Genomic DNA, 20,579 nt, shown 5'->3' on the forward strand with positions numbered 1-20,579 from the left:
AGTACTGAGATAAGAGCTGTCCCATGTGAAAACCTCTGTGTTATGTAGATCACTTTGTAAGAATGTCTAACCGCTCTTCCTAGAAGCATATCTTCTCACAGAATCTCTATTATAACATCCCCTTCACTTCTTTCTAGAGTTTTGTCATTATTTTATTGACACAAAATCAGCCTTGCTATAGTAGTTGCCTGTTGACATTGAGACTGTCATGTTAAACTGTCCTGTTTCTTTCCTTACAGAGCTGATGGCGAAGTTAAACACTGTGTGATCTACAGCACTCCAAGGGGCTATGGGTTTGCAGAACCATATAACCTGTACAGCACACTTAAGGAATTAGTCCTTCATTACCAGCAGACATCCCTCATTCAACACAACGATTCCCTAAATGTCAGGCTCGCCTATCCTGTCTACGCACAGATGCCCTCCTCCCTTTGCAGATAAATTCTGGGGAGGGGGAAAGTGTTGGCTATCTTGGATTCTTTTCTACAGTTTTTATTAGAACTCTGAGGGCATTCTTTCTCCTTAGACTGCTTGTTTTGCACAAGAAGTGATTCTGTGAATGTGAATCAAAGAGGCCTAGCAGCAACAAGACGACAACTTGGGTGTAGGTGTCCTGGTGCTACCTAAAGCTCAGCTATGCTTTTACACTGATACTTGTGTTTCCTTCCGGGGGGAATAAACTCAACATAAACACATCCAAAAAACTGGAAGCAAAACATTTTATGGAGATGATTTTTTGCCAGGCACCTTCAGCAGAACTTTTAATTGGGATTTTTTTTCTTGTTCTTGTGGAGACAATTTTGAAGCCTCTATTGAGGCATCAGTAATGTCTTTCAGTCTTAAACTCCAAGAAACTAGGGGGGGAAACTCTACCACAGCAATGCTCTCTGTTAATTTTAGCAGCTTCACTGCGATTCAGCCGAACTTCCAAATGAGGGCTTATCTTGAGGAGGCGTGGAATTTGGTGAGAGAAGACCAAAGGAATTATGGGAAAGTTTCAGGTTGTTATTTAAAAGGAAAAAAATCCTTATAAAGAAAAGTTGCTTTATTTTTTACCAACAGTAACAAAGTTTTGGTTTCAACGGCACTACAGGTCTTCGCTTAAAGGAAATGTTTATAACCAAATTGAACCCACCAAAACTTTGTTCGTTGCTGGATTGAGCACTTATGGGGGAAGGTTGCGTTAGCATCCGCACATACTTTCTACACCAAAACTTGAAACAAATAAAAGGAAAAGCTAAAACTTTTTGTGTGGTTTTGAAAACTCTGATCTGTCTGAATTGATGTAATTGTTCCTCCTTCCTCTCCCCTCCTCCGTTTTTTCTTTGTTTTTTTGTTGTTGTTTTGGGACACTTCTTTCCAAGTCTTTTAGATACTATTCTTTGGAATGTAAACCAGAATGAAGCTGGCCACTCATGTTTTGTGAGTTCTGTTGCTGATTGATGAACTATTCTTTTGAAACCCTTGTAACATTTTTGAAATGTAAGTATAAAGAAAAGGTGCAATTCAGTGCTTCTGGATGGCTTATTATACCAAATAATTACATGAAGACCGGTCCTCAGATTTTTTCTATTATAAATAGTATGCTAATTCGTACCAATGCCCTTTGACTTGTTCACCGTGAACCAGATTCTGATTTCCGTTACTCCACTGAAGTCAGGTACTCAAGATTTTATGTTAGTAGAATCCAGTTCCACTACGTATAGCCGTGTTTAGAGTTGGGCAATAATAAATTAACCTGCATTTATTTGTAAACACAGCAGCCAGTTAAGTAGTAGCCAAAGCAGGAAGTGGATCGTCTGCTACAAGACAGGCATAGACTATTCTAAAAACTACAGGTTCTCTTGTGCTATCTGCTGAAGTATCTGATACTGTCAGATGCTAGGTAGGCAAATCCTGGGTGCAACTTGGTACAGCAGTCTTGTATTCCTAAAATGCTTAAGCCAAGGAATAATTGCATTTGAGAGATGTAGGTTATCCCCATTATGTTTTGACTCAGTATTTTGATTTGCTCCTCCTGAGTCTCTACAATGGAAAACTAAATTAGGCAAGAGTAATTTTGTTTGGCAACAAAGCACAAGTGGCAAAGTAATTATTCAGTGTGTGGTCTTAGAATTTAATTTTTGCTGTTTTTAGTGGTAGCATTTTGTTTTATACTCGCTGTATGTAAATTGCCCAGGCAAGGAAACAGTCTAGTGGTTAAGACACAGGCCTGCAAGTTGGGAGCCCTTGGGTCTGTTCCTGACCCTGTCACTGACTTCTTGTTTGAATTTGAACCATCTGTAATCCCTGAGGAATAGTGGCAAGGTTGTTGAGGCTTAATTAATGTTTACACTGAGAAATCATCAAACAAAAGCACTATAAAATATTGTTAAGCAGAGCATTATTTATTCATGAGTAGGGACATGACAGATCTTGAACACTGATAAATAGTGGAAAGGACAATTTAGATTGCTTGGCATGTCCAAGCAACACTTTATTTTGCACTAATGTGCCACTGGTTAACCAGCTAGAATGTGATCTTCAAATGAAGCATTGTCAAGGTTTAGAAAGCCCCACAAACTGAAGCTCGTGTGAAAGGAAAATGAGACTAACGCAAGGCTCCATGCCAAATGACCCAGTTTCCCCTGGTTGGCTACTACGTTGCTGGGAAAATGTCTGCCCCATTCAGTAAAAACCTAGATTCACTGCTCCCGTTGTAGGTCAGAAATGGACTTTTTTTAAATGAAAGCAACTTGCCACATCCCTTGAGTTATGGCTAATCTGCTGACTGCAAAGCATCATTCATTTTGGGGGGAGGGATAGCTCAGTGGTTTGAGCATTGGCCTGCTAAACCCAGGGTTGTGAGTTCAATCCTTGAGGGGGCCATTTAGGGATCTGGGGCAAAAATTGGGGATTGGTCCTGCTTTGAGCAGGGGGTTGGACTAGATGACCTCCTGAGGTCCCTTCCAACCCTGATATTCTATGATTCTATGATTCTCATCCTTTATCTCTTGCCCTTCCAGCATTCTCCTCACCATTGGATTAAATCTAGATTACACATATATTTGGTAGATTTTTCAAAGGCACAGATAGCAGTTATTTACTGTCTATGCCTTTGAAAATCTACTGCATTACATCATGGGTCTTCTCTTACTTCCACTGGAAACTCTAGTAGAGTCAATGTTATTCCTCATTCTGTGCTCCCACTGGTGAGAATCTGTGAAGTGTCTTGCTATCTGAACTGTGACATAGTTTCATATTAACCAAGCAAAGGTCAATTATCAGACTAAATCCCGGCTCCGTTTCTCAGTGGCAGTGGTGCAGGAAGTAGAACTACTTCTGAAGCTTCCTTGTAGTTGAATCTCAATGAGCTTGTGATGTTGTAGGCCAGATTCCACTTTTGGTTATGCCTGTATAAATTCAGAGTAATTCCATTGGCTTCTGTGAAGTGACTTTGGCTTTACAGTGGGGTATGAATGAACTCAGAATCTGCCGCCCCCCCTTCCCCACCCTTTCAAATTTCTTCACCCATCACAGGTGCTGCATTGTTATGAGCAATACATCCAGAAAGCTAAAAGCCATCTAGAAGCATTTTAATTCTTTTCCCCCCTAAATTTCAGATTAGGACTGTGTTCAAATTAAAACCTAAAAGTTCCTCACTTTCTCCATCCCTATCTCTCTGACTCCTGGTTTGCCCATGTGCCTTTTTGCACTTGATTTAGGCACACAAGTTACAGCTTGTTAGTGTTTTACCCATTTTATGGTAACACATGCCATTGCACACCTCCTTTTTGCCTCAGTTTTTGCACTCATGTGGCAAGTGAAATATGGGTATAAAACCAAGTGAAATATATAGCAGGTATAATTCACTAGGGGGCCTCCTCCTGCTCCCAGTCACTCCAGTTGGCCTGATCCTGCTCACTCACTGGTATAAAACCAGTGTAACCCTGTTACTCCCCACAGAGCCATTCCTCTCAAGATTGAAAGAGAAATTGGGCTCAATAGATGCAGGATTGGGCCCTAGTATCTGCTGTTAGCAAGCTTAAAAGAAATGTATAAGAGAGAAGGTAAGGGCAAAAGAAGGAGTAAAATCCAATGATTTTAAAAAAAACAAACAAGCCAATATGTTCATGTGTGAAGAGAGTGCAGAAAAGTTCTGGTTTCAAGGGTCAAAAGATGGGGAACTTATGCTCAGTTTATTGGAGCAGCCATTTCTTACCTGACTGCAGCTAGAATAGTACTGATCTCACTGACCCATGTTGTATTAAATATATATATAGATTTTAAATAACTTTTTTTTTTGCACAGTGTTAAATAGGGGAAACGATATTGAGACTTTCTAATATGCACAGTTTCTTCTATCTGTTTGAAGTATATTTGCAGGGAACAGGGGTGATTCAGTATTTTGCTTTTTCACAAATGGGGAAACCAGATCTACTTCCACAGTTGCCATTGTGCCCATTGTATGCAGCACATCAGCCAAGAACACCATGTTGCTGAGCTTCTAACTCTCCTCCCATTAGTTCCTTTGCCAGTCACATGTCTTACTGTGAACAAATGGGGGGTGATAGGACGAGTTGGTACGATGCAGTTTGAGGATGCTGCAAAGTTTTCCCAAAGAGCACAGATGCAGCCTAAAAACAAGGGTGTCTCATTGAGTATTTGAACCAGCGTGTAAGAGAATATGAACATATATGGTGGTGCATTTTCCAGTTAAAGAGGAGAGAAATTGTCTAAACTATTTCTGTGTCTGGAAGTGATGGCGCAATGCCTGCCATGTACCGCATGTCCCCTAGGTCTGTACTGGGTTCTGAGGCAGTGCAAGTCTTCTCTCTGCGCCAAGATCAAACATGGTTTCTCCATGTGCGCGCACACTTCCAAAGGTGACAGAGGGAGAAAAGGAATTCTCAAACTAATGAGCCTGATTCTCTTCTCACTTACACCGTTGTAAGCAAGAGATTCCATTGAAGAAAAGCTGTGCATGTGAAAGGAGAATCAAGCCCATCTGCTTTACATGATACCCAAATTTCAGGCTGCACTCATGTCACAGGACAGAAATCAAAGCAAATCTTGGCCTCTTTAAAGCCAAGCAGCTATAATGGATACTGTGGAAATAAATGTTGAAGCTTTCAGTGCAGTTGTAAGGGCTGGGGGGAATATTGGTTGCCCTAACATTGCTCTGTGTGCAACTTGGATGGCAACATGTCCAGTAACTTAATGCTATGGCTGTTTAAAACAGCAGAATTACTAAAGGAGTGTCACAGTTTTAAATTTTGGAAAAGCCCCTTATATTTGGTACTTGAACAGTCTCTTTTCTGTTGTTTGAATGTTTTTGTTTTTTTTCTTTATACTAACAGGGAAGGAAAATCTGAAATGTTGATGAATCTTGTAAATGTGCTGCATTTTGCAGACATAAAACAGGTACTTTTTTGTGGGTGGAGGGGAGGGTAAGAGACAGGTTCAAAATGCAATTTTAACAGCACTATGGTGAAGTGAGGTTTTGTTTTCATCCATATTCTAGAGTCCTACGTTCCTTTGTTTTCTCCCTACCTTAATGTCAGCTTTGTGTACAGCAAAGTCAAAATATATTCCTGAAAGAACAAAGACTCATGCCAATTTCTGCTTCAAATGGCAAATTTAAGTCAGATGCACAAAGGCTTTAGTAAGTGAGAGAATGAGTTGAAAATCCAGGCTCAGCTTCTTGAAGAACTTATGATTATAGTTTTGAGCAAGGAACAGACAATGCCTTTGAACAGGACTCCTGTCTTTATTCACAAAAGATTAGACGCCAAAATGATTCTAGTCTCAATTTTTGCATAGAAAGCCTTGGAATAATTGGGTATACGTTTGTAAGTAAGTGTGCGTGTGTGTGTTAAAAGCAGTTGGGATAGTGATGAAAGTCTTAAAGGACTTACTCAACTATTTTTACAAAGATCTCCTGTTTTGTATTTGAAGGAACCTTGCATTGCTGTCCCACTAGTTTCCTTTTGGCACAATCTGCCAGCAAGAGGAGAGAACAAAGCCACACCATCTTACCCAAATAATACCAGGACGTGTTGGTAAAGCAATACTGCTAATTATTCTGTATAGCAGGAGTATGTTTTGACAGTGCTATAGAAAAGTTTGTCCAAACTTTTGCAAAGCTTACATTCTGTGGCCAGAAATATTTTCTGTGGGAGGGGAGGGAAGAATTTTGAAAGCCCTTTAGAGGCCGTACCATTTGTTCCACAAGACTAAGATTCAGGATTATCAGTGTGTTTTTGTGAGTTGTTCTAGAAGATGATGGTGCTTAAAACACTGGTCTTTGGGGCTGGCTCCATACGTTTAATGCAACTCTCCTATTCTTCACTTTTGGCAGTAGACCCACCCCCATTCTGTGGCTAATGCAAATGTAACATTGGTTTAGAATTTGACTTAAAATACTTGGCATGCAGGCTTCTGCAGCAAATTAAGTACAGGCGTCTGTTCTATTTGGTCAACAGAAATAACGGTTCTCTCTGATCAATCAGTATGAGACAACATTTTCAGTTAGGCGTTTATTTTAAATTTCCTCCGATTTTTTACCATCAGATGTTGCTTTTGGAATATTGGCTTTAATAAGTGAGAGGTTTTTTTTCTGTAAATTCACCACCACTCCATTAAATGTGCTTGCTGGGTGGTGTAGTGGTCACAGAATGGGCTTGACTTCACAATTGTGTTAAAAATGACATAGCAATGGCCAGGGACCAAATTAACCCCCTGGTATAAATCTATTAACTTCAGTGGGGTTACTTACCACCCCATTTATGCCAGCAGTGAAATTAGCCCTGGGAATCATCATTGAAGTACAATGTGTGTAGATTGTTTTGTTGGATGATTGTTTGTGTTTGGTTGTTTTTTTTTCTGGTTTGGGTTGGTTTGTTTGGTTTTTGTGAGTTACTCATACATCAAATAAGAATACAGTTGACTAAACCTGTTAATTTTGTATGTTTGGCAGTTTACAGCACCATGGGATTGTAACAGTCTGCATCATATCTGTGTGTGTGTGTATGTACTGTATGTATATAGCTCTATGTAAAATATATTCACATACACATTTATATGCATTAGCCATAAGTGGCACTGGCCCTTAAAACTAAAACAAAATTCACTATTTGCACGTTTTTACACACATTTAGACAAAGTTGGGTTTGTTTTCTTCAAATGAAAGGGGTTTATCAGGAACATCTTGACAATGTGCTTTTGAGAGTCTACACTATGGTTTTGTTTTGGTTTTTTTGTTTGTTTTTTTTTTAAATTGGATTGTTTAGAGGTTTTTTTAATTATTTACTCTGGGACAAGAGCATTAAAATGTGTTCAAAGCAAAGGTTACTTTTAAAATTACCTCTTGTTTTCCTTCAAGATGCAGTAATGTTTGCATGTTTTCAATCAATCTAACCAAACTCCTGTCTAGAACTAATGTGCAAAGGAGGGTAACAGTATGTCTCACGTTGTGAATGCACTGGTTAGATGAAGGCGTGTCTCGGTGTAAACCATGAGTGTAGGTTTGGTTTTTGTAGTCAGGACTGAAATGATAGCACATGCTCCTTTTGTATAACCTTTGTGTTAATGTTGTTGCATTGTTTTAAAATGTTTTTTTTTTCTTCCAAGAGATACTGCCTCTGTTTAGAACCTGCTTCTCATGGAGCTGGTGGAGGGCGGGGGGTGGTTGTTATTTTCCTCCATATGAATTCCAGCATGTAACTTTTTTGGTACTCTTGTTGTTATTTGTGTAAAACCTGTTCTGTCGTTTATGCTGTAGTTTAAAAAAAAAAAAAGGAATTTGTGTAGTTTAACTTTTAAAAAGAAACAAACTGCTTCATATGGAAACCAATTGTATGTTAGTGTTTTTGGACAAGTCATACTGTAGTTTCTAGATCAGTAATGCAACATTGTACTTGTCACCAGATGTGTTACGATTTTGCTGTATTTTTTTAATAGATGGTTGGGCTTTTAAATCCCAGACACTAAACATCCTGGGCCTACCTGCTCTAGATTTAAACAAAAAAAAATGCAATAAAAAAGTTGCAATAAAGCACATTTACATGTAATGTTTTAGAAGGATGTACTGACAGCTGTTTCTAATAAATTCAGAAATGCAGCCTAGCTGGCATGTTGTGGTGTTAGCTGTGTTTGTTTCTCCTGGTTGAGGCAGTGAAAATGGATTTTGTTTAAGGCTCAGTTCAAGACTAGAGTTTGTTTGTTTGTTGTGTTTTTGGTTGTTGCCAAAATTGCACTATGTCTCCAAAATCCTAAGCAATTTAAACTCCAGTTAACAAATACACACTTCAGCACTGCTTCATTTGGGTGCCTGAAACAAGACCTCTCGCCTGACTTGGCAAGAGATCCAGCAACAGGGCATTCACTGAAAATGGTGTAAAAGCAATGGTTCTAGCTAGGCTATACGGTCCCACAACAACTCTACATTCCTTGTACAATTTCACATGGATCCTGAGACTATGGTACTGAACAATTTCCTTGCATTTACAATCTCTTCAGAGATAACCAATTTAGATCAGTTTTCAGAGTAGCAGCCGTGTTAGTCTGTATCCGCAAAAAGAACAGGAGGACTTGTGGCACCTTAGAGACTAACAAATTTATTTGAGCTGTAGCTTACGAAAGTTTATGCTAAAATACATTTGTTAGTCTCTAAGGTGCCACAAGTCCTCCTTTTTCTTTTTAATTTAGATCAGAGATTACAACGTAGCAATAGCACTAGTGTAAATGAAATCACTCTCTTGGCATGTTTGTTCTTTAATTCTCCCTTTCTTCAGTTCAGTTATGGTCCCTTTCCATAGGTCATGGAGACGTCAGACATGTTCATGGGTGCCTGATCATTTCCGAAACATCAGTCTAGTGATTCAGCTCTGATTTGGGGCTCTAGAAATAGCAGGGAGAGGCTTGAGCATCTTTAACCCGATACCCAAGCTTCCCACTGAAGAAGCAGTAGTTTGTGGGCCTTATTCTCCAGTCACACCACTTCCATTCACTTTAATATATAGTGTAAGTGTTGAAATATAACTGGGTTCTCTGGTTTACTCAGTAACCCGCCAGATCCTTCTGCCACTGAGATCAATGAGAGCAGAATTGGGTCTTTGCATTTCTCACACCTAACACACCCTCTTTGCCTGGAATTGGCAAAGTGAAATCTCTGGGAGCCTGGGCTTACGTTCCTTAGTGATTACATCCGAACCCATCACTGCCACTGCACAGGTGTGTACACTAATAATTACATGGTGAGCTTCAAGACAGAGGCTCACGCTTTGCTGCGTGTGTTCACTTTTTGGCAATGCTGCCATTCCACATCCACCTTGTGGTAAATGGGCCACGGTCTTATGCAGATGGCTTTTATAACCCCCATTTTCTTGTTCATAGATGAGAAAAATAACTGGCAACTTGCTAATGGGGGAAGGGGAATTTGAGTCTGCATCAAACACTAAGGGAGAGAGACCAGGCGGGTGAGGTAATTATCTTATTGCATCAGCTAAGTGACCATTAAAATCACCTAGGGAGGTGGGAAGAACTAACATGAGTGATCTTGGTTTGATTTGATTTTTCTCTCTCTCTCAATAGTAATACGTGGGATTTACCAAAGCTAGGGGAAACATTATGCTGGATGCCACTGGCCTAAATCCAGAGTGATTCCATTGATTTCAGTGGTATTACCTGTGTGTAACCAATCAGAATCGAGCCCTGTAGTGCTGACAGGGAGAGAGTTTAAATCGAATACAGCTGTTGACAAGTATGCCTGGTATTTCTCTTCACAGTTCTCTCTCAAGATCTGCTTTTGGCTTGTTGGTATCATGCTCCCGTATTGTTACAAGGTACAGTTGCATCCAGTGGTTCAATAGCTTGTATTGGCTGTGTTTGACCTCCGTCCCGTGGAGGCAGATCCATGTACTACATTGCCATGACTCCGTAATACTTGTCTGTCTTGCCGAATTAAAAACCGATATTTTCCTGAGGCCAGGCTGTGTGGTTGGTTTGTGGGGTTTTTTTTTTGTTTTTGTTTTTTTTACTAAACGCCGCCCTAAAACGCACTCCATGCTTTCTAAAAAATAATGGAGGCTTGTAGGAGGTTCAGCTGCTGTTCACACTGGTCAAGGAGTGACCAGTGCACATCGCTTAATAGCGTTCTGCATGCTACAGTGGTGTGAAGTGGTCAGGGCTCCATTGTACGCACATGGCCTGAGACAGTCCCTGCCCCCATCCACCTAGCCAAAGACAGACCAAACAGGAGAGAAAGGGATTGCTATAATCCCCATTTTATAGAGAGAGGCCTGAGGCACTGAGAGCCCAGGGCCCAGCTCCTTAAAGGTACTTAGACATATGACTTTAGGCACCACTGACCGTTTCAAAGCTGCCATTCAGGTGCCCCTTATACGCACAGGAGTGGCTGGTCAACACTGGCAAAGCTGCCTAGTGCTACCGAGGCGCCCGGAGCCCTCACTCAAGCCAAAGCCAGGTAGGCCTTCCCCTGTTTAGTGTATGAACCCCCTTTCCAAGACCTCTCTCTTCAGTGGGGCCCAAACCCGTAGGTTTGCTCAGAGCACACCTGCCAGCCCCTACATGGAGGGCCAGAGCATAGTCCCCAATAGGCGTGGGGGTAGAAAGGCAACACCAAAGACAGGTGGGGACACGGAACCAGAGGGTGAGGGATGGAGTGGGGACAGGAGACAGGCCAAGACCTAGCAGCTAACTCCATCTATCTAAGCCCAGGGGCGTTCCCACCTGAGGAGCATGAGCTGAGGCCCTTCAGGCAGGTGGACCAGACCAGCTGCTGAGGCACCTAATCCCCCTCTTCTCTCTACCATTTAAGTTGAGGGGGGGGATGTTAGGCAGCTCCTGGTCAGCTGGGTGGCTACTGAGGATCCCTTCCTTAGGCACCAACATCTCCCTGTGCATTGCATGGGGCACCTGCGTGTCTAGCGTGGGGCTGAGAAATGCACTGGATGGCAGCCCACCTGTGCATGAGACACAGCAATGCTGAGAGGGACAACACCTCAGTATCCTCAAGGATCTGAGCCCAAATGACTTGCCCAGGACAACACAGGGAGCCAGAGCTGGCCATGGAGAAGTTGGGAATGAAGCTCAACTCTCCTGCAGGCCAGACCAGTGCCATGCCCACAAGCCCAAAGATTTTTTTCTCCTGTGCTCTGATGCCAACTGGCCTCAAAAATCATTCAGTGGGCAAGGCCCCGTGTTGGCTTTGGGGAGCACAATGAGGTGTGCCCAGCATACAGCTCCAAAAAACCCATCATCACAGAGTGAAGGGGGCACAGTGGTGATGCCTGTCGTGGTCAAGCCGAGCCTTGGGAATGCCAGGCAAGAGCCAGTTAAAGAACATGCCCTGACAATCTTAACTCTGTCCTCATCCCACCGGAGCCCAGTGGGAAACAGGGGAGCCAGAAACCGTTGAGTCAGCCACAAACCAATCAGCCCACCCCAGAAAATAGAGTAAAAATTAAAACTGATTAAATTAAATAAAATGCCCCAACATGTCAGCACCCCCCACCTCCCGGGCAGTCTGCCAGCAGACAGCCTGGTCTATCCCAGGGTAAGGGACTAGCTGGGCATTGCTGCAACCTCTCATGATTAACTACGTGGTTCCTCTGCTGGGCCAGAGCCCTTGGAAGCAGTCAGCCACACGAAGCAGCCCTGTGAGCAGGCGTGTTAGAAGCCCTATAAGCCACAGGCACCTGCTACACCCGCACCAGGGAGCGCTGCATGGACCCCTGCTGCAGCATTGCCAATCAGAGCTGTGCAATTCACCCTGGCACAGAGACTAGCTGTGTGCCGCGGAATAGCCCCCTTCCGGCTTCGCTGCGGCCACCTGCGGCACACGGCATCTGCCTAGCGAGTGGTGTAGGCAATACCCACGAGTGGCCAAAGTGTTCGGAGCGCAGCCAATTACAGAGGTGCACGCTGCTGCCCTGTCCAAGCCTGGGCTGCACTGAACAAAGGGCCCAACACAAAAAGCTGCCCGGGTGTTTAACCCAGCAGCAGCTGTGTTTTCAGAGCCCACTGGGTGCTTCAAAGACAGCACCCCCACTGTGACTCCCTGTCCCGAAAGAGCTTGTAGCCGCCCTGTGCCCTAGCGGCCCATGCTAGCAGGGCTTGGGATGTGCCCGCCCCTCTCTGGCCAACTACATGCCCCCAAATTCCTGCCAAGTCTGCCTGAGCAGGGTTTGCAGGCACAGACCAAGAAAGCCCAGCTTTTCCTTCGGTGTGTTCCAAGGCCTTTGCAGCTCTTTGGGGCCACGGTGTAACACGCCAAGGAGCAGCTGGCCCCAGACTATATGTGAGCCAACACTTTGGATGGTGTCCTCGGCAGCTGCAGCCTGTCTGAGTGGGGTTGTTGGTAAGCTGACAGGTGAATGCTGGGCACGGCCCCGCAGTGACCAGGTTATCAGCGCAACCCACAAGACCCTTGCATTGCAAGCCTGTTTTCAGATGCTTGTGCAGGTATTTCAGCAACAATGTAAGTCTCTGGCAGGCTCTGGCTTGGGGGGGGGGGGGGGTGCAGGGCACATGGCACGTCAGCCCTGCCCATGATACCAGACTCATACCATATCCCCCTCCGAAACCTTCCCACTTTGTGCTAAAGTAAGCAGCCGCGCAGTAAACAACCTTGCACTCTGCTTTGTCATTGTTAGGCTTCAGGGTTAACACCCTGCTCGTGTTGAGAGGGACATGCTAATCACCTGCACAATTACCGCTCTGTCTGCAATGCTCCTGCTGGTCTTGAAGCATAAGCAGTACAGGGCCCTTAAAAAGCTTCAAGGCTGCAGAACCTGATGAGGCCACCTGGAAAAAAGAAAAGACAAGGCTCTTTTGGCAACACATGGTGTGCTGGTTTAATGCCCTCACTGGTGTTCGGGTGGCAATTTCACTTAGTTCTCAGTCTAAAGGTGAATTTGGAGCCGGGGAGGCATAGTTGGTAAAAATCCACTGGGTTCTTTTTGCATTTACAGCCTGCCCTTCTCAGGGTTGGGTTGGGGGTTTTTTTTTTCCCCCTGCCATTGGTGCATTTTTTTCCCCAGCTGCTTGTTTCTGAGGGCTCAGGACCAGGTAGCGCAACGTCAGCTTATTTTTAGCCTGCCCCTCCTGCCATGGCGTTAAGCCGCAGTGAGGACCTGTGCATGTGCCCTCGGTGCACTTGAGTTTGTGCGAACAAGCAGGGCTGCAAAGCGATCCTACCGAACAGAGCCCAGGGCTTGTCGCTCCTGCTGGGTGAACGTCAGGCTGAGGTGCCGCATGTCTGATCCACAGGGCCTTGAAATAATTGCAGGGGCTGCGGACGCTCCCGTCTGCAAACACGCTGGCCATGCAGTACCTTTTATTTTAACTGCCAAGAGCCCCCGTTCATGTCACACACCGGCTGAGATGTCTAAACACAAAAGTCACAGAGTGCGAATGGAGCCATGGCTGCGCTGCGTCTCATTGCTCGCAGGATGAGCTGCAAAGCCACCCTGGCCCTGAATATCATAGTCAGCCTCCATTGGCTCGCAGCACTTTGCAAGTGACCACATAATTCGCACAGAAGATGCGGCCACTGTCGTGATGGGCTTCAGGACAGACCTCCCCCCCCAACAGAAGGCAAAAGGCCTCACGAACGAGGCATGCAGCAAATAGTTCTGGTCCCTCTTGCTTGGCATGCCGACTCCATCTGCGTCCTCTCGTGATCCGAGCCAGGGTGATGTCACTAGAACGATGCAGTCAAGGATACCGTTGAAACCGTACTTAGAGTCAAGCCTCTGGGGAATTTCTCAGGCTTCCAGCGTGTGAGTTACCGTAGCACTGCAGAGGTGCAATAGCTGCAGGCTCTGACGGTGACACTGATTAGAAACGACAGCACAATGGGCCCCCACCGCTGCATCGCGCCACTGAAATCTGGGGCCAGATTATTTTTCCCAATTAAGAAAATGGTTTGATGCCGATTTCATTGCCCCCCATGAAGGGGGAGTCAGCTACAAAGGAAAACGCCAGTTTGTCGATTTCCCCTGGGAGGTTGGTCGGCAGGAATCACCAAGAGGATTTTCACAGAGGGGGTTGGGAAGAATTTTCCAAAGGTTATTTAAAGCTTCAGTCTGCTGAACGCCTGCCAAGCCCTGGTTAGTCAGTGGGGACGCCGTCTCCAGCAATCTGGCCTTCACTCGCTTTTCCGCGATGATGCAGAACCCAGCCATGCCTGAAACCGGTCAGTCTGAGCTGGTCACCGTGGGCCTGCACCTCGGCTACAATCCCCACATCGTTCCAGGGCCTGACTATGCCAGTAGAACCGCCCTGGCTGCAGGGGTGTAAGACGCAAGGCGGGCCTGCACAGATCCAGTTTATCCCGCTTTGAAACCAGGCTACTCCACGCCGGTGCAAGACCCACTTTCTTGCCTTATACAAGGACGGGAAGCTGGATGGGGCCAGGGCCAGCTTTTTGTTCTAGCTGGAGAGCACCGAGCACCATGGAGCTCGGACGGCTACAAATAAATAAAAGTAAATGGCACTACACTGAGGTCCACCAGCCGAGGCGCTGGCCCACTGTTTGGTGCCATCCTGGCGGCCTCGCTGCACGTCAGTTACAATACAGCGCTTCTCCGTGCTAAGTAATTCTGGCAGCAATCAGTACCGGCCGGTCTGTGGGCTAATGCCCGTCTGTTATGCTAGCGGCAAAAAAAGAAGCTGATTTCAGACAGTCAAAGGCACCAAAGGGCATCTGAAATGAGAGCAATGTCTCTCTTCTCTACCGGACACAGAAAAACTGACTTTTAGAGTGTTTCTTCAGAAATTCCCAGGACGGGGAATTCAGAACAGATTTGTAAAGCCCCCCCAGTGAGGTGCCACTCGACCGTCTTCACGTGATAGCAACCACAGCAGCCACTGTTCCACTACCTGGGCCCAGATAGCGGCAGGCACTGAGTTAGCATTTCCTAAACATGATGGGCAGAGACAACAGAGCTCTGGTTAACTCCAATAAACATAAGCAAATGACGGTTCCTCGTGGCGGCTCCATTCCGTGAGAGTGCACAGACGAAAGCACAAGTAATTAAGACCTTGCTTCAGTGCTAGGGAGTCAAAATCAGCTTAATGGGAGAGTGTCAAACTTGAGATCCATTGAGTAAACAGGGCATGCTAGCAGCGAACGCCTGGCTGCCACTCCAGCACACCTGAAACAAGGGCGCTGGCCTCTCGCCCCCGAGCAAACAGGCTTCTGCCAGAAGCTAAAGGTTTGAACAGCTACCACCCCCAGGACTGGAGTGGCCTGGCATCAGCATTCCTCGCTAAGGGAGAGGCACATGGACTTGACTGGCTCTTGTGTAGATGACTGGCTCTGGGTAATAAATGGAGCAGGAACTCCTGTGTGCCAGGTCAGCTGAGCACCTTCTGTTGCAATCAGAGGTGCGGCACTTCTGCCCCTCACTGGGGACAGGCGGATGTCCCTACCTTCACTCAAGCTAGCCGTGGAGCATGTCCACTGAGAAGCGAAGCACTACTCAGCCTTGGCTCTTTTCCCTTGGATCCCTCTCAGGCTGGTCGCCACCCCTGCAAAATGTCAGCGCACCCTGGAAACAGCAGTGGTGGTGTAGGACCAGCAGCAAAACATGGGCCCATCTCATTAGCAACTTCTGTAAAGGGCTTTTGGGCCCAGATCCTTAGGGAGTGAGGCACGTCTGAGTGAAAACTCCCCCATGTGTAAAACCCCACAGCCCTGCAGGGGAGGGAGAGGTACCCTGGGGTGCTTTAGGCACTGGCCTGAGATTCAGGAGACCCGGGGTTCCAGTCCCTGCTCTGCCAAAGATTCCCAATGTGACCTTGGGCCAGCCCTCTTGTCTCTCTGTGCCTCAGTTCCCCCGCTGTGAGAGGAGGATAATAACTCACATCGTGCGCCCACTCAGTCTGTGTTGTCTTTGGATGTGGCCGCTTAAACGTGACTGTACTATAAATAATACCAGCAGGGCCAGTCTAACGTCCCCACCTGACCCCTGGCTGCAAGCCCAGCGCTGAGCAGCCCTTTGCTTATGGGACTCCATCACGTCAGTGCAGTGCAGCTCCACCTCCCTCTCTGGGTACGCAGAGCACTTTCCCACAGGGCCCGAGCCGTCACTGCTGCGGGACTCCAGCCCCTCACCTGAAACCTTGCGCCTCTTATTCGCCAGCCTACCGCCGCTTACGCAGAGCCCCTTAAACGCCCAGCCCCCTAGCTCTGCTCTGGCCAACAGCCTCACAGCTGATCCAGTTTAACACTCTAACAGCCCCTGCAGGTGCCAGTTTATTGGCTGGGCTTGTTGGCCCCTCTAGGCACAGGAACAGAAAGCTACAGGGGGGCCCGTTGCGAAGGCGAATGACACGGTGTCAGAGACCTCGCCAAGCCATCGTACCCGCGCACGCCTTTACAAACCACCTCCCTGTTTGGCACAACCTGGAGCGAGTACCTAGGTCCTGCTGCATTCTGCCAGACCAAAGCCAGGTGCTCTCTGAGACTCCCCTTCTCCCTCCCCTGCCCAGCTCCTCAGAGTAAAATCGCCCCAGCCAGCCAGCTGCACTTCCATCTCATCTAGAAAGCCAGGCCAGGAGCACTGGAAGCACCCTAAAAGTGGGGGAGCTACTGGCACCTGGACCGTGCTCTGCCCCCTGTCCCCCCGAAGCCCCGCCTGCACTCCGCCCAGCTTGGCCTCTTCCCCCGAGGCTCCATCTGCCACTCCGCTCCCTCCTCCCCCCGTCACTCACCCTGAAGGCAGGAAAAAAGTGATGGGGCCATCGGTCTCGCCTAAGCTCCATAGAGGTCCCAATACTGTCTGCAGGAGTTTGTGGGTACGCGTAGCAATCTGCATTCACCAGCCCCTCTTCTGACCCTGGAGCCAGGAGTCTGGGGGTGGTGTTCGTACAGCTCCTTCGTCCTCATTCTTTCCACTCAGACATGCTCACTCAATGGGTACCGAATCCGTCATGTAGCGGGCTCCTCTTCTGCCTCCATGAGCTAACCTGTCTGTCACAGATAGTGGGTAGCCTGGCCTCGCAGTGCCCCGTCGATTGTCCCATCCCTGCCGTGTTCCAGACACGCCAGTGAAGTCAAGCTCAGCCACCAAGGCCAGGTGAGTGAGCACATCCATTTCCGGTGGCCATTTGAACCGCTTCTGTGCCACACGCCTCCCACCTCCCCAGCCCCATCCCATGTAACGCACAGGACTTGGATCAGAGCCTAAAGACCAGAGAGAGGAAACATGGGCTTGCTGCTCCCGGGAGAACTAGGATTTCGTGTTCTCGCAATAAAAATATTCAAATAAGTTCTTGGAAAGCCGGTACTGCCAGCCATCCAGGTACTGCCCCAGGGCATTGTCTCAGCGTTGACTGAGCAGGGAGCGAGCTTACGGCACACCCAGCCAGGACGCTGGGGTCAGCATGAGCTAGAGGGAAAAGCGCTGCACACTGAGCTACCCACCCCAATCCCTACAGCGCCGCAGCCCCCTCCCCTGGGGCACTGGGGTCAGCCCTGACTGAGCGAAGGGTGGTCCCGGTTGAATCAGCTGCTACTTCTTCCGTTTTCCTTGGAGGTTGGTTCCCCCACCCAAGCACCAATCAGCCCCTCCTCTGTTTACCTTCTAACAGCTGACAAGAGCGCAGCCGGATACTGATGCCAGCTGCTAGCCCTTTGAAGCTAATTGTGCATTTCACTTGCTAAGACTGTTTCCCTCTTTCTCCCCATTCTAATTCGCTCGTGAAACAGTGCCGGCCAGCTGTGTAAATTACTGCTTGAAATCAGCCCTTTATTGGTATGCAGGAAGACTATATGTAAATCTGTTCAGTAGGCATCACAGTCCATCCCTATACTGTACCTTTTTAAACCGTGAAAAATGAGCTCAGAAACTATGAACATTGGTTTCTTGATGGAACACATAAGAATTTGTTGAAAAATCTCCTCGGGCCAAACCTGTTTATAAAAGAAAATCCTTTCTCTACTTCCGCTGAGCCTTCATATGCAGTTTATCTTGGAAGCAAATATTATTTACCAGGGTTTCAACAAGCATCTTGAAGCTGATTTAATAAGACTACTTAGTGCTTTCTAGCTTCAAAGCGCTAATCAATAAGTCATGATGGATGGAACTGGTATCTGTTGGGCTTCTTCCAATGATTCTCTGCTCTTTGGTCCATCCGTGCTTTGGTCGTCAACATTTGTACCTCGCTGTTACCTAGCAGTGAGTGGATTAGAACAAGTTGCACATATTCAAGTAGACGCTAATGGTTTGATGGCTTTCAAAACGGGCTTTCCCAGGAAATCTGCCGCCCCTCTTTCAGCTCTGGAGGGATCTCTCGAGCTAAAGAAAATAAAACCTTGCCGACAAAGGCATAAGAAGATGAAATGGCTGGAAGTTGATGCCTGACCCATTCAAACTGGAAACAAGGGGCAAATTTGTAAGGTTGAGGGTAATGAACTCAATTTACCAAGGGATGTGGAGGAACCACCATTACTTGCATCTTCAAACCAAGCTTGGGAGTAAAGCGCTGCTCTAGTTCAAACCAAAGCGATGGGCTTCGTGCAGGAATCCCTGCGTGAAATTCGATAGCCTGGGTAATAAGGAGGTCAGACTCGATGATCAGAATAGGAGTACTTGTGGCACCTTAGAGACTAACCAATTCATTTGAGCATAAGCTTTCGTGAGCTACAGCTCACTTCGTCGGATGCATACTGTGGAAACTGCAGAAGACATTATATACACAGAGACCATGAAACAATACCTCCTCCCACCCCACTCTGCTGCTGGTAATAATAAGGAGGAGGTATTGTTTCATGGTTTCTGTGTATATAATGTCTTCTGCAGTTTCCACAGTATGCATCCGATGAAGTGAGCTGTAGCTTATGAAAGCTCATGCTCAAATAAATTGGTTAGTCTCTAAGGTGCCACAAGTACTTCTTTTCTTTTTGCGAATACAGACGAACACGGCTGTTACTCTGAAAGATGATCAGAATGGTGCCTTTAAATTTATAGGTGAAATCCTAGCCTTACTGAAATCTAGCCCTCCCCCCGTCAATGGGGCCAGGGTTTCACCCTCCAAATCTACACATGCTGCATGCTAACTGAATGCGCCAGGCTCTCTTTGTTCATGGGTGTCATATTCCCAGGTTGCCATCAAACCATGGAAACTCCAAGTGAACCTGGAGTGAAGGGTAACTTCATAATGTTCCCAATTCCCCACTTCAGCAGCTCTTCTGAAGCTTCATTTTTCTGTGTTTATTTGCCCTACTCCCCTTGCAGTCATCGGGATCCTGTGCAGTGGCTCCATGATTTCTCTGACTTGGTTGTTCTCATCATAGAATCATAGAATATCAGGGTTGGAAGGGACATCAGGAGGTCATCTAGTCCAACCCCCTGCTCTAAGTAGGACCAATCCCCAACTAAATCATCCCAGCCAGGGCTTTGTCAAGCCCGACCATAAAAATATCTAAGGAAGGCGATTCCACCACCTCCCTAGGTAGGACATTCCAGTGTTTCACCACCCACCTAGTGAAAAAGTTTTTCCTAATATCCAACCTAAACCTCCCGCACTGCAACTTGAGACCATTACTCCTTGTTCTGTCATCAGCTACCACTGAGAACAGTCTAGATCCATCCTCTTTGGAACCCCCTTCCAGGTAGTTGAAAGCAGCTATCAAATCCCCCCTCATTCTTCTCTTCTGCAGACTAAACAATCCCAGTTCCCTCAGCCTCTCCTCATAAGTCATGTGTTCCAGACCCCTAATCATTTTTGTTGCCCTTTGCTGGACGTTTTCCAATTTTTCCACATCCTTCTTGTAGTGTGGGGCCCAAAACTGGACACAGTACTCCAGATGAGGCCTCACCAATGTCGAATAGAGGGGAACGATCATGTCCCTTGATCTGATGGCAATGCCCCTACTTATTCAACCCAAAATGCCATTGGCCTTCTTGGCAACAAGGGCACACTGTTGACTCATATCCAGCTTCTCGTCCACTGTAACCCCTCGGTCCTTTTCTGCAGAACTGCTGCCGAGCCATTCGGTCCCTAGTCTGTAGCGGTGCATGGGATTCTTCCGTCCTAAGTGCAGGACTCTGCACTTGTCCTTGTTGAACCTCATCAGATTTCTTTTGGCCCAATCCTCTAATTTATCTAGGGCCCTCTGTATCCTATCCCTACCCTCCAGCATATCTACCACTCCTCCAGTTCAGTGTCATCTGCAAACTTGCTGAGGGTGCAATCCACACCATCCTCCAGATCATTTATGAAGATATTGAACAAAACCGGCCCCAGGACCAACCCTTGGGGCACTCCACTTGACACCGGCTGCCAACTAGACATGGAGCCATTGATTATTACCCACTGAGCCCGACAATTTAGCCAACTTTCTATCCACCTTATAGTCCATTCATCCAGCCCATACTTCTTTAACTTGCTGGCAAGAATACTGTGGGAGACCGTGTCAAAAGCTTTGCTAAAGTCAGGGAATAACATGTCCACTGCTTTCCCCTCATCCACAGAACCAGTTATCTCGTCACAGAAAGCAATTAGATTAGTCAGGCATGACTTGCCCTTGGTGAATCCATGCTGACTGTTCCTGATCACTTTCCTCT

General features: G+C 46.5%; 1 protein-coding gene across 3 annotated transcripts in view; it reads left to right on the top strand.

Moving 5' to 3' along the window:
* PIK3R3 (phosphoinositide-3-kinase regulatory subunit 3) overlaps positions 1 to 9,965 on the top strand; it is a 349,039-nt gene extending 339,074 nt beyond the window's left edge. For 2 of the 3 annotated variants that reach the window (XM_073357839.1, XM_073357840.1), the window contains one exon: positions 240 to 9,965. In XM_073357839.1, coding sequence (XP_073213940.1) covers positions 240 to 441 — 202 coding nt within the window. In that variant the 3' untranslated portion in view covers positions 442 to 9,965. The remainder of the gene's footprint in view (positions 1 to 239) is intronic. The other variant, XR_012160507.1, reaches the window with a different exon arrangement.
* The last annotated feature ends 10,614 nt before the right edge of the window (positions 9,966 to 20,579 follow it).

The sequence above is a fragment of the Lepidochelys kempii genome, chromosome 8 (genome assembly GCF_965140265.1).
Source record: "Lepidochelys kempii isolate rLepKem1 chromosome 8, rLepKem1.hap2, whole genome shotgun sequence".
NCBI lineage: Eukaryota > Metazoa > Chordata > Testudines > Cheloniidae > Lepidochelys > Lepidochelys kempii.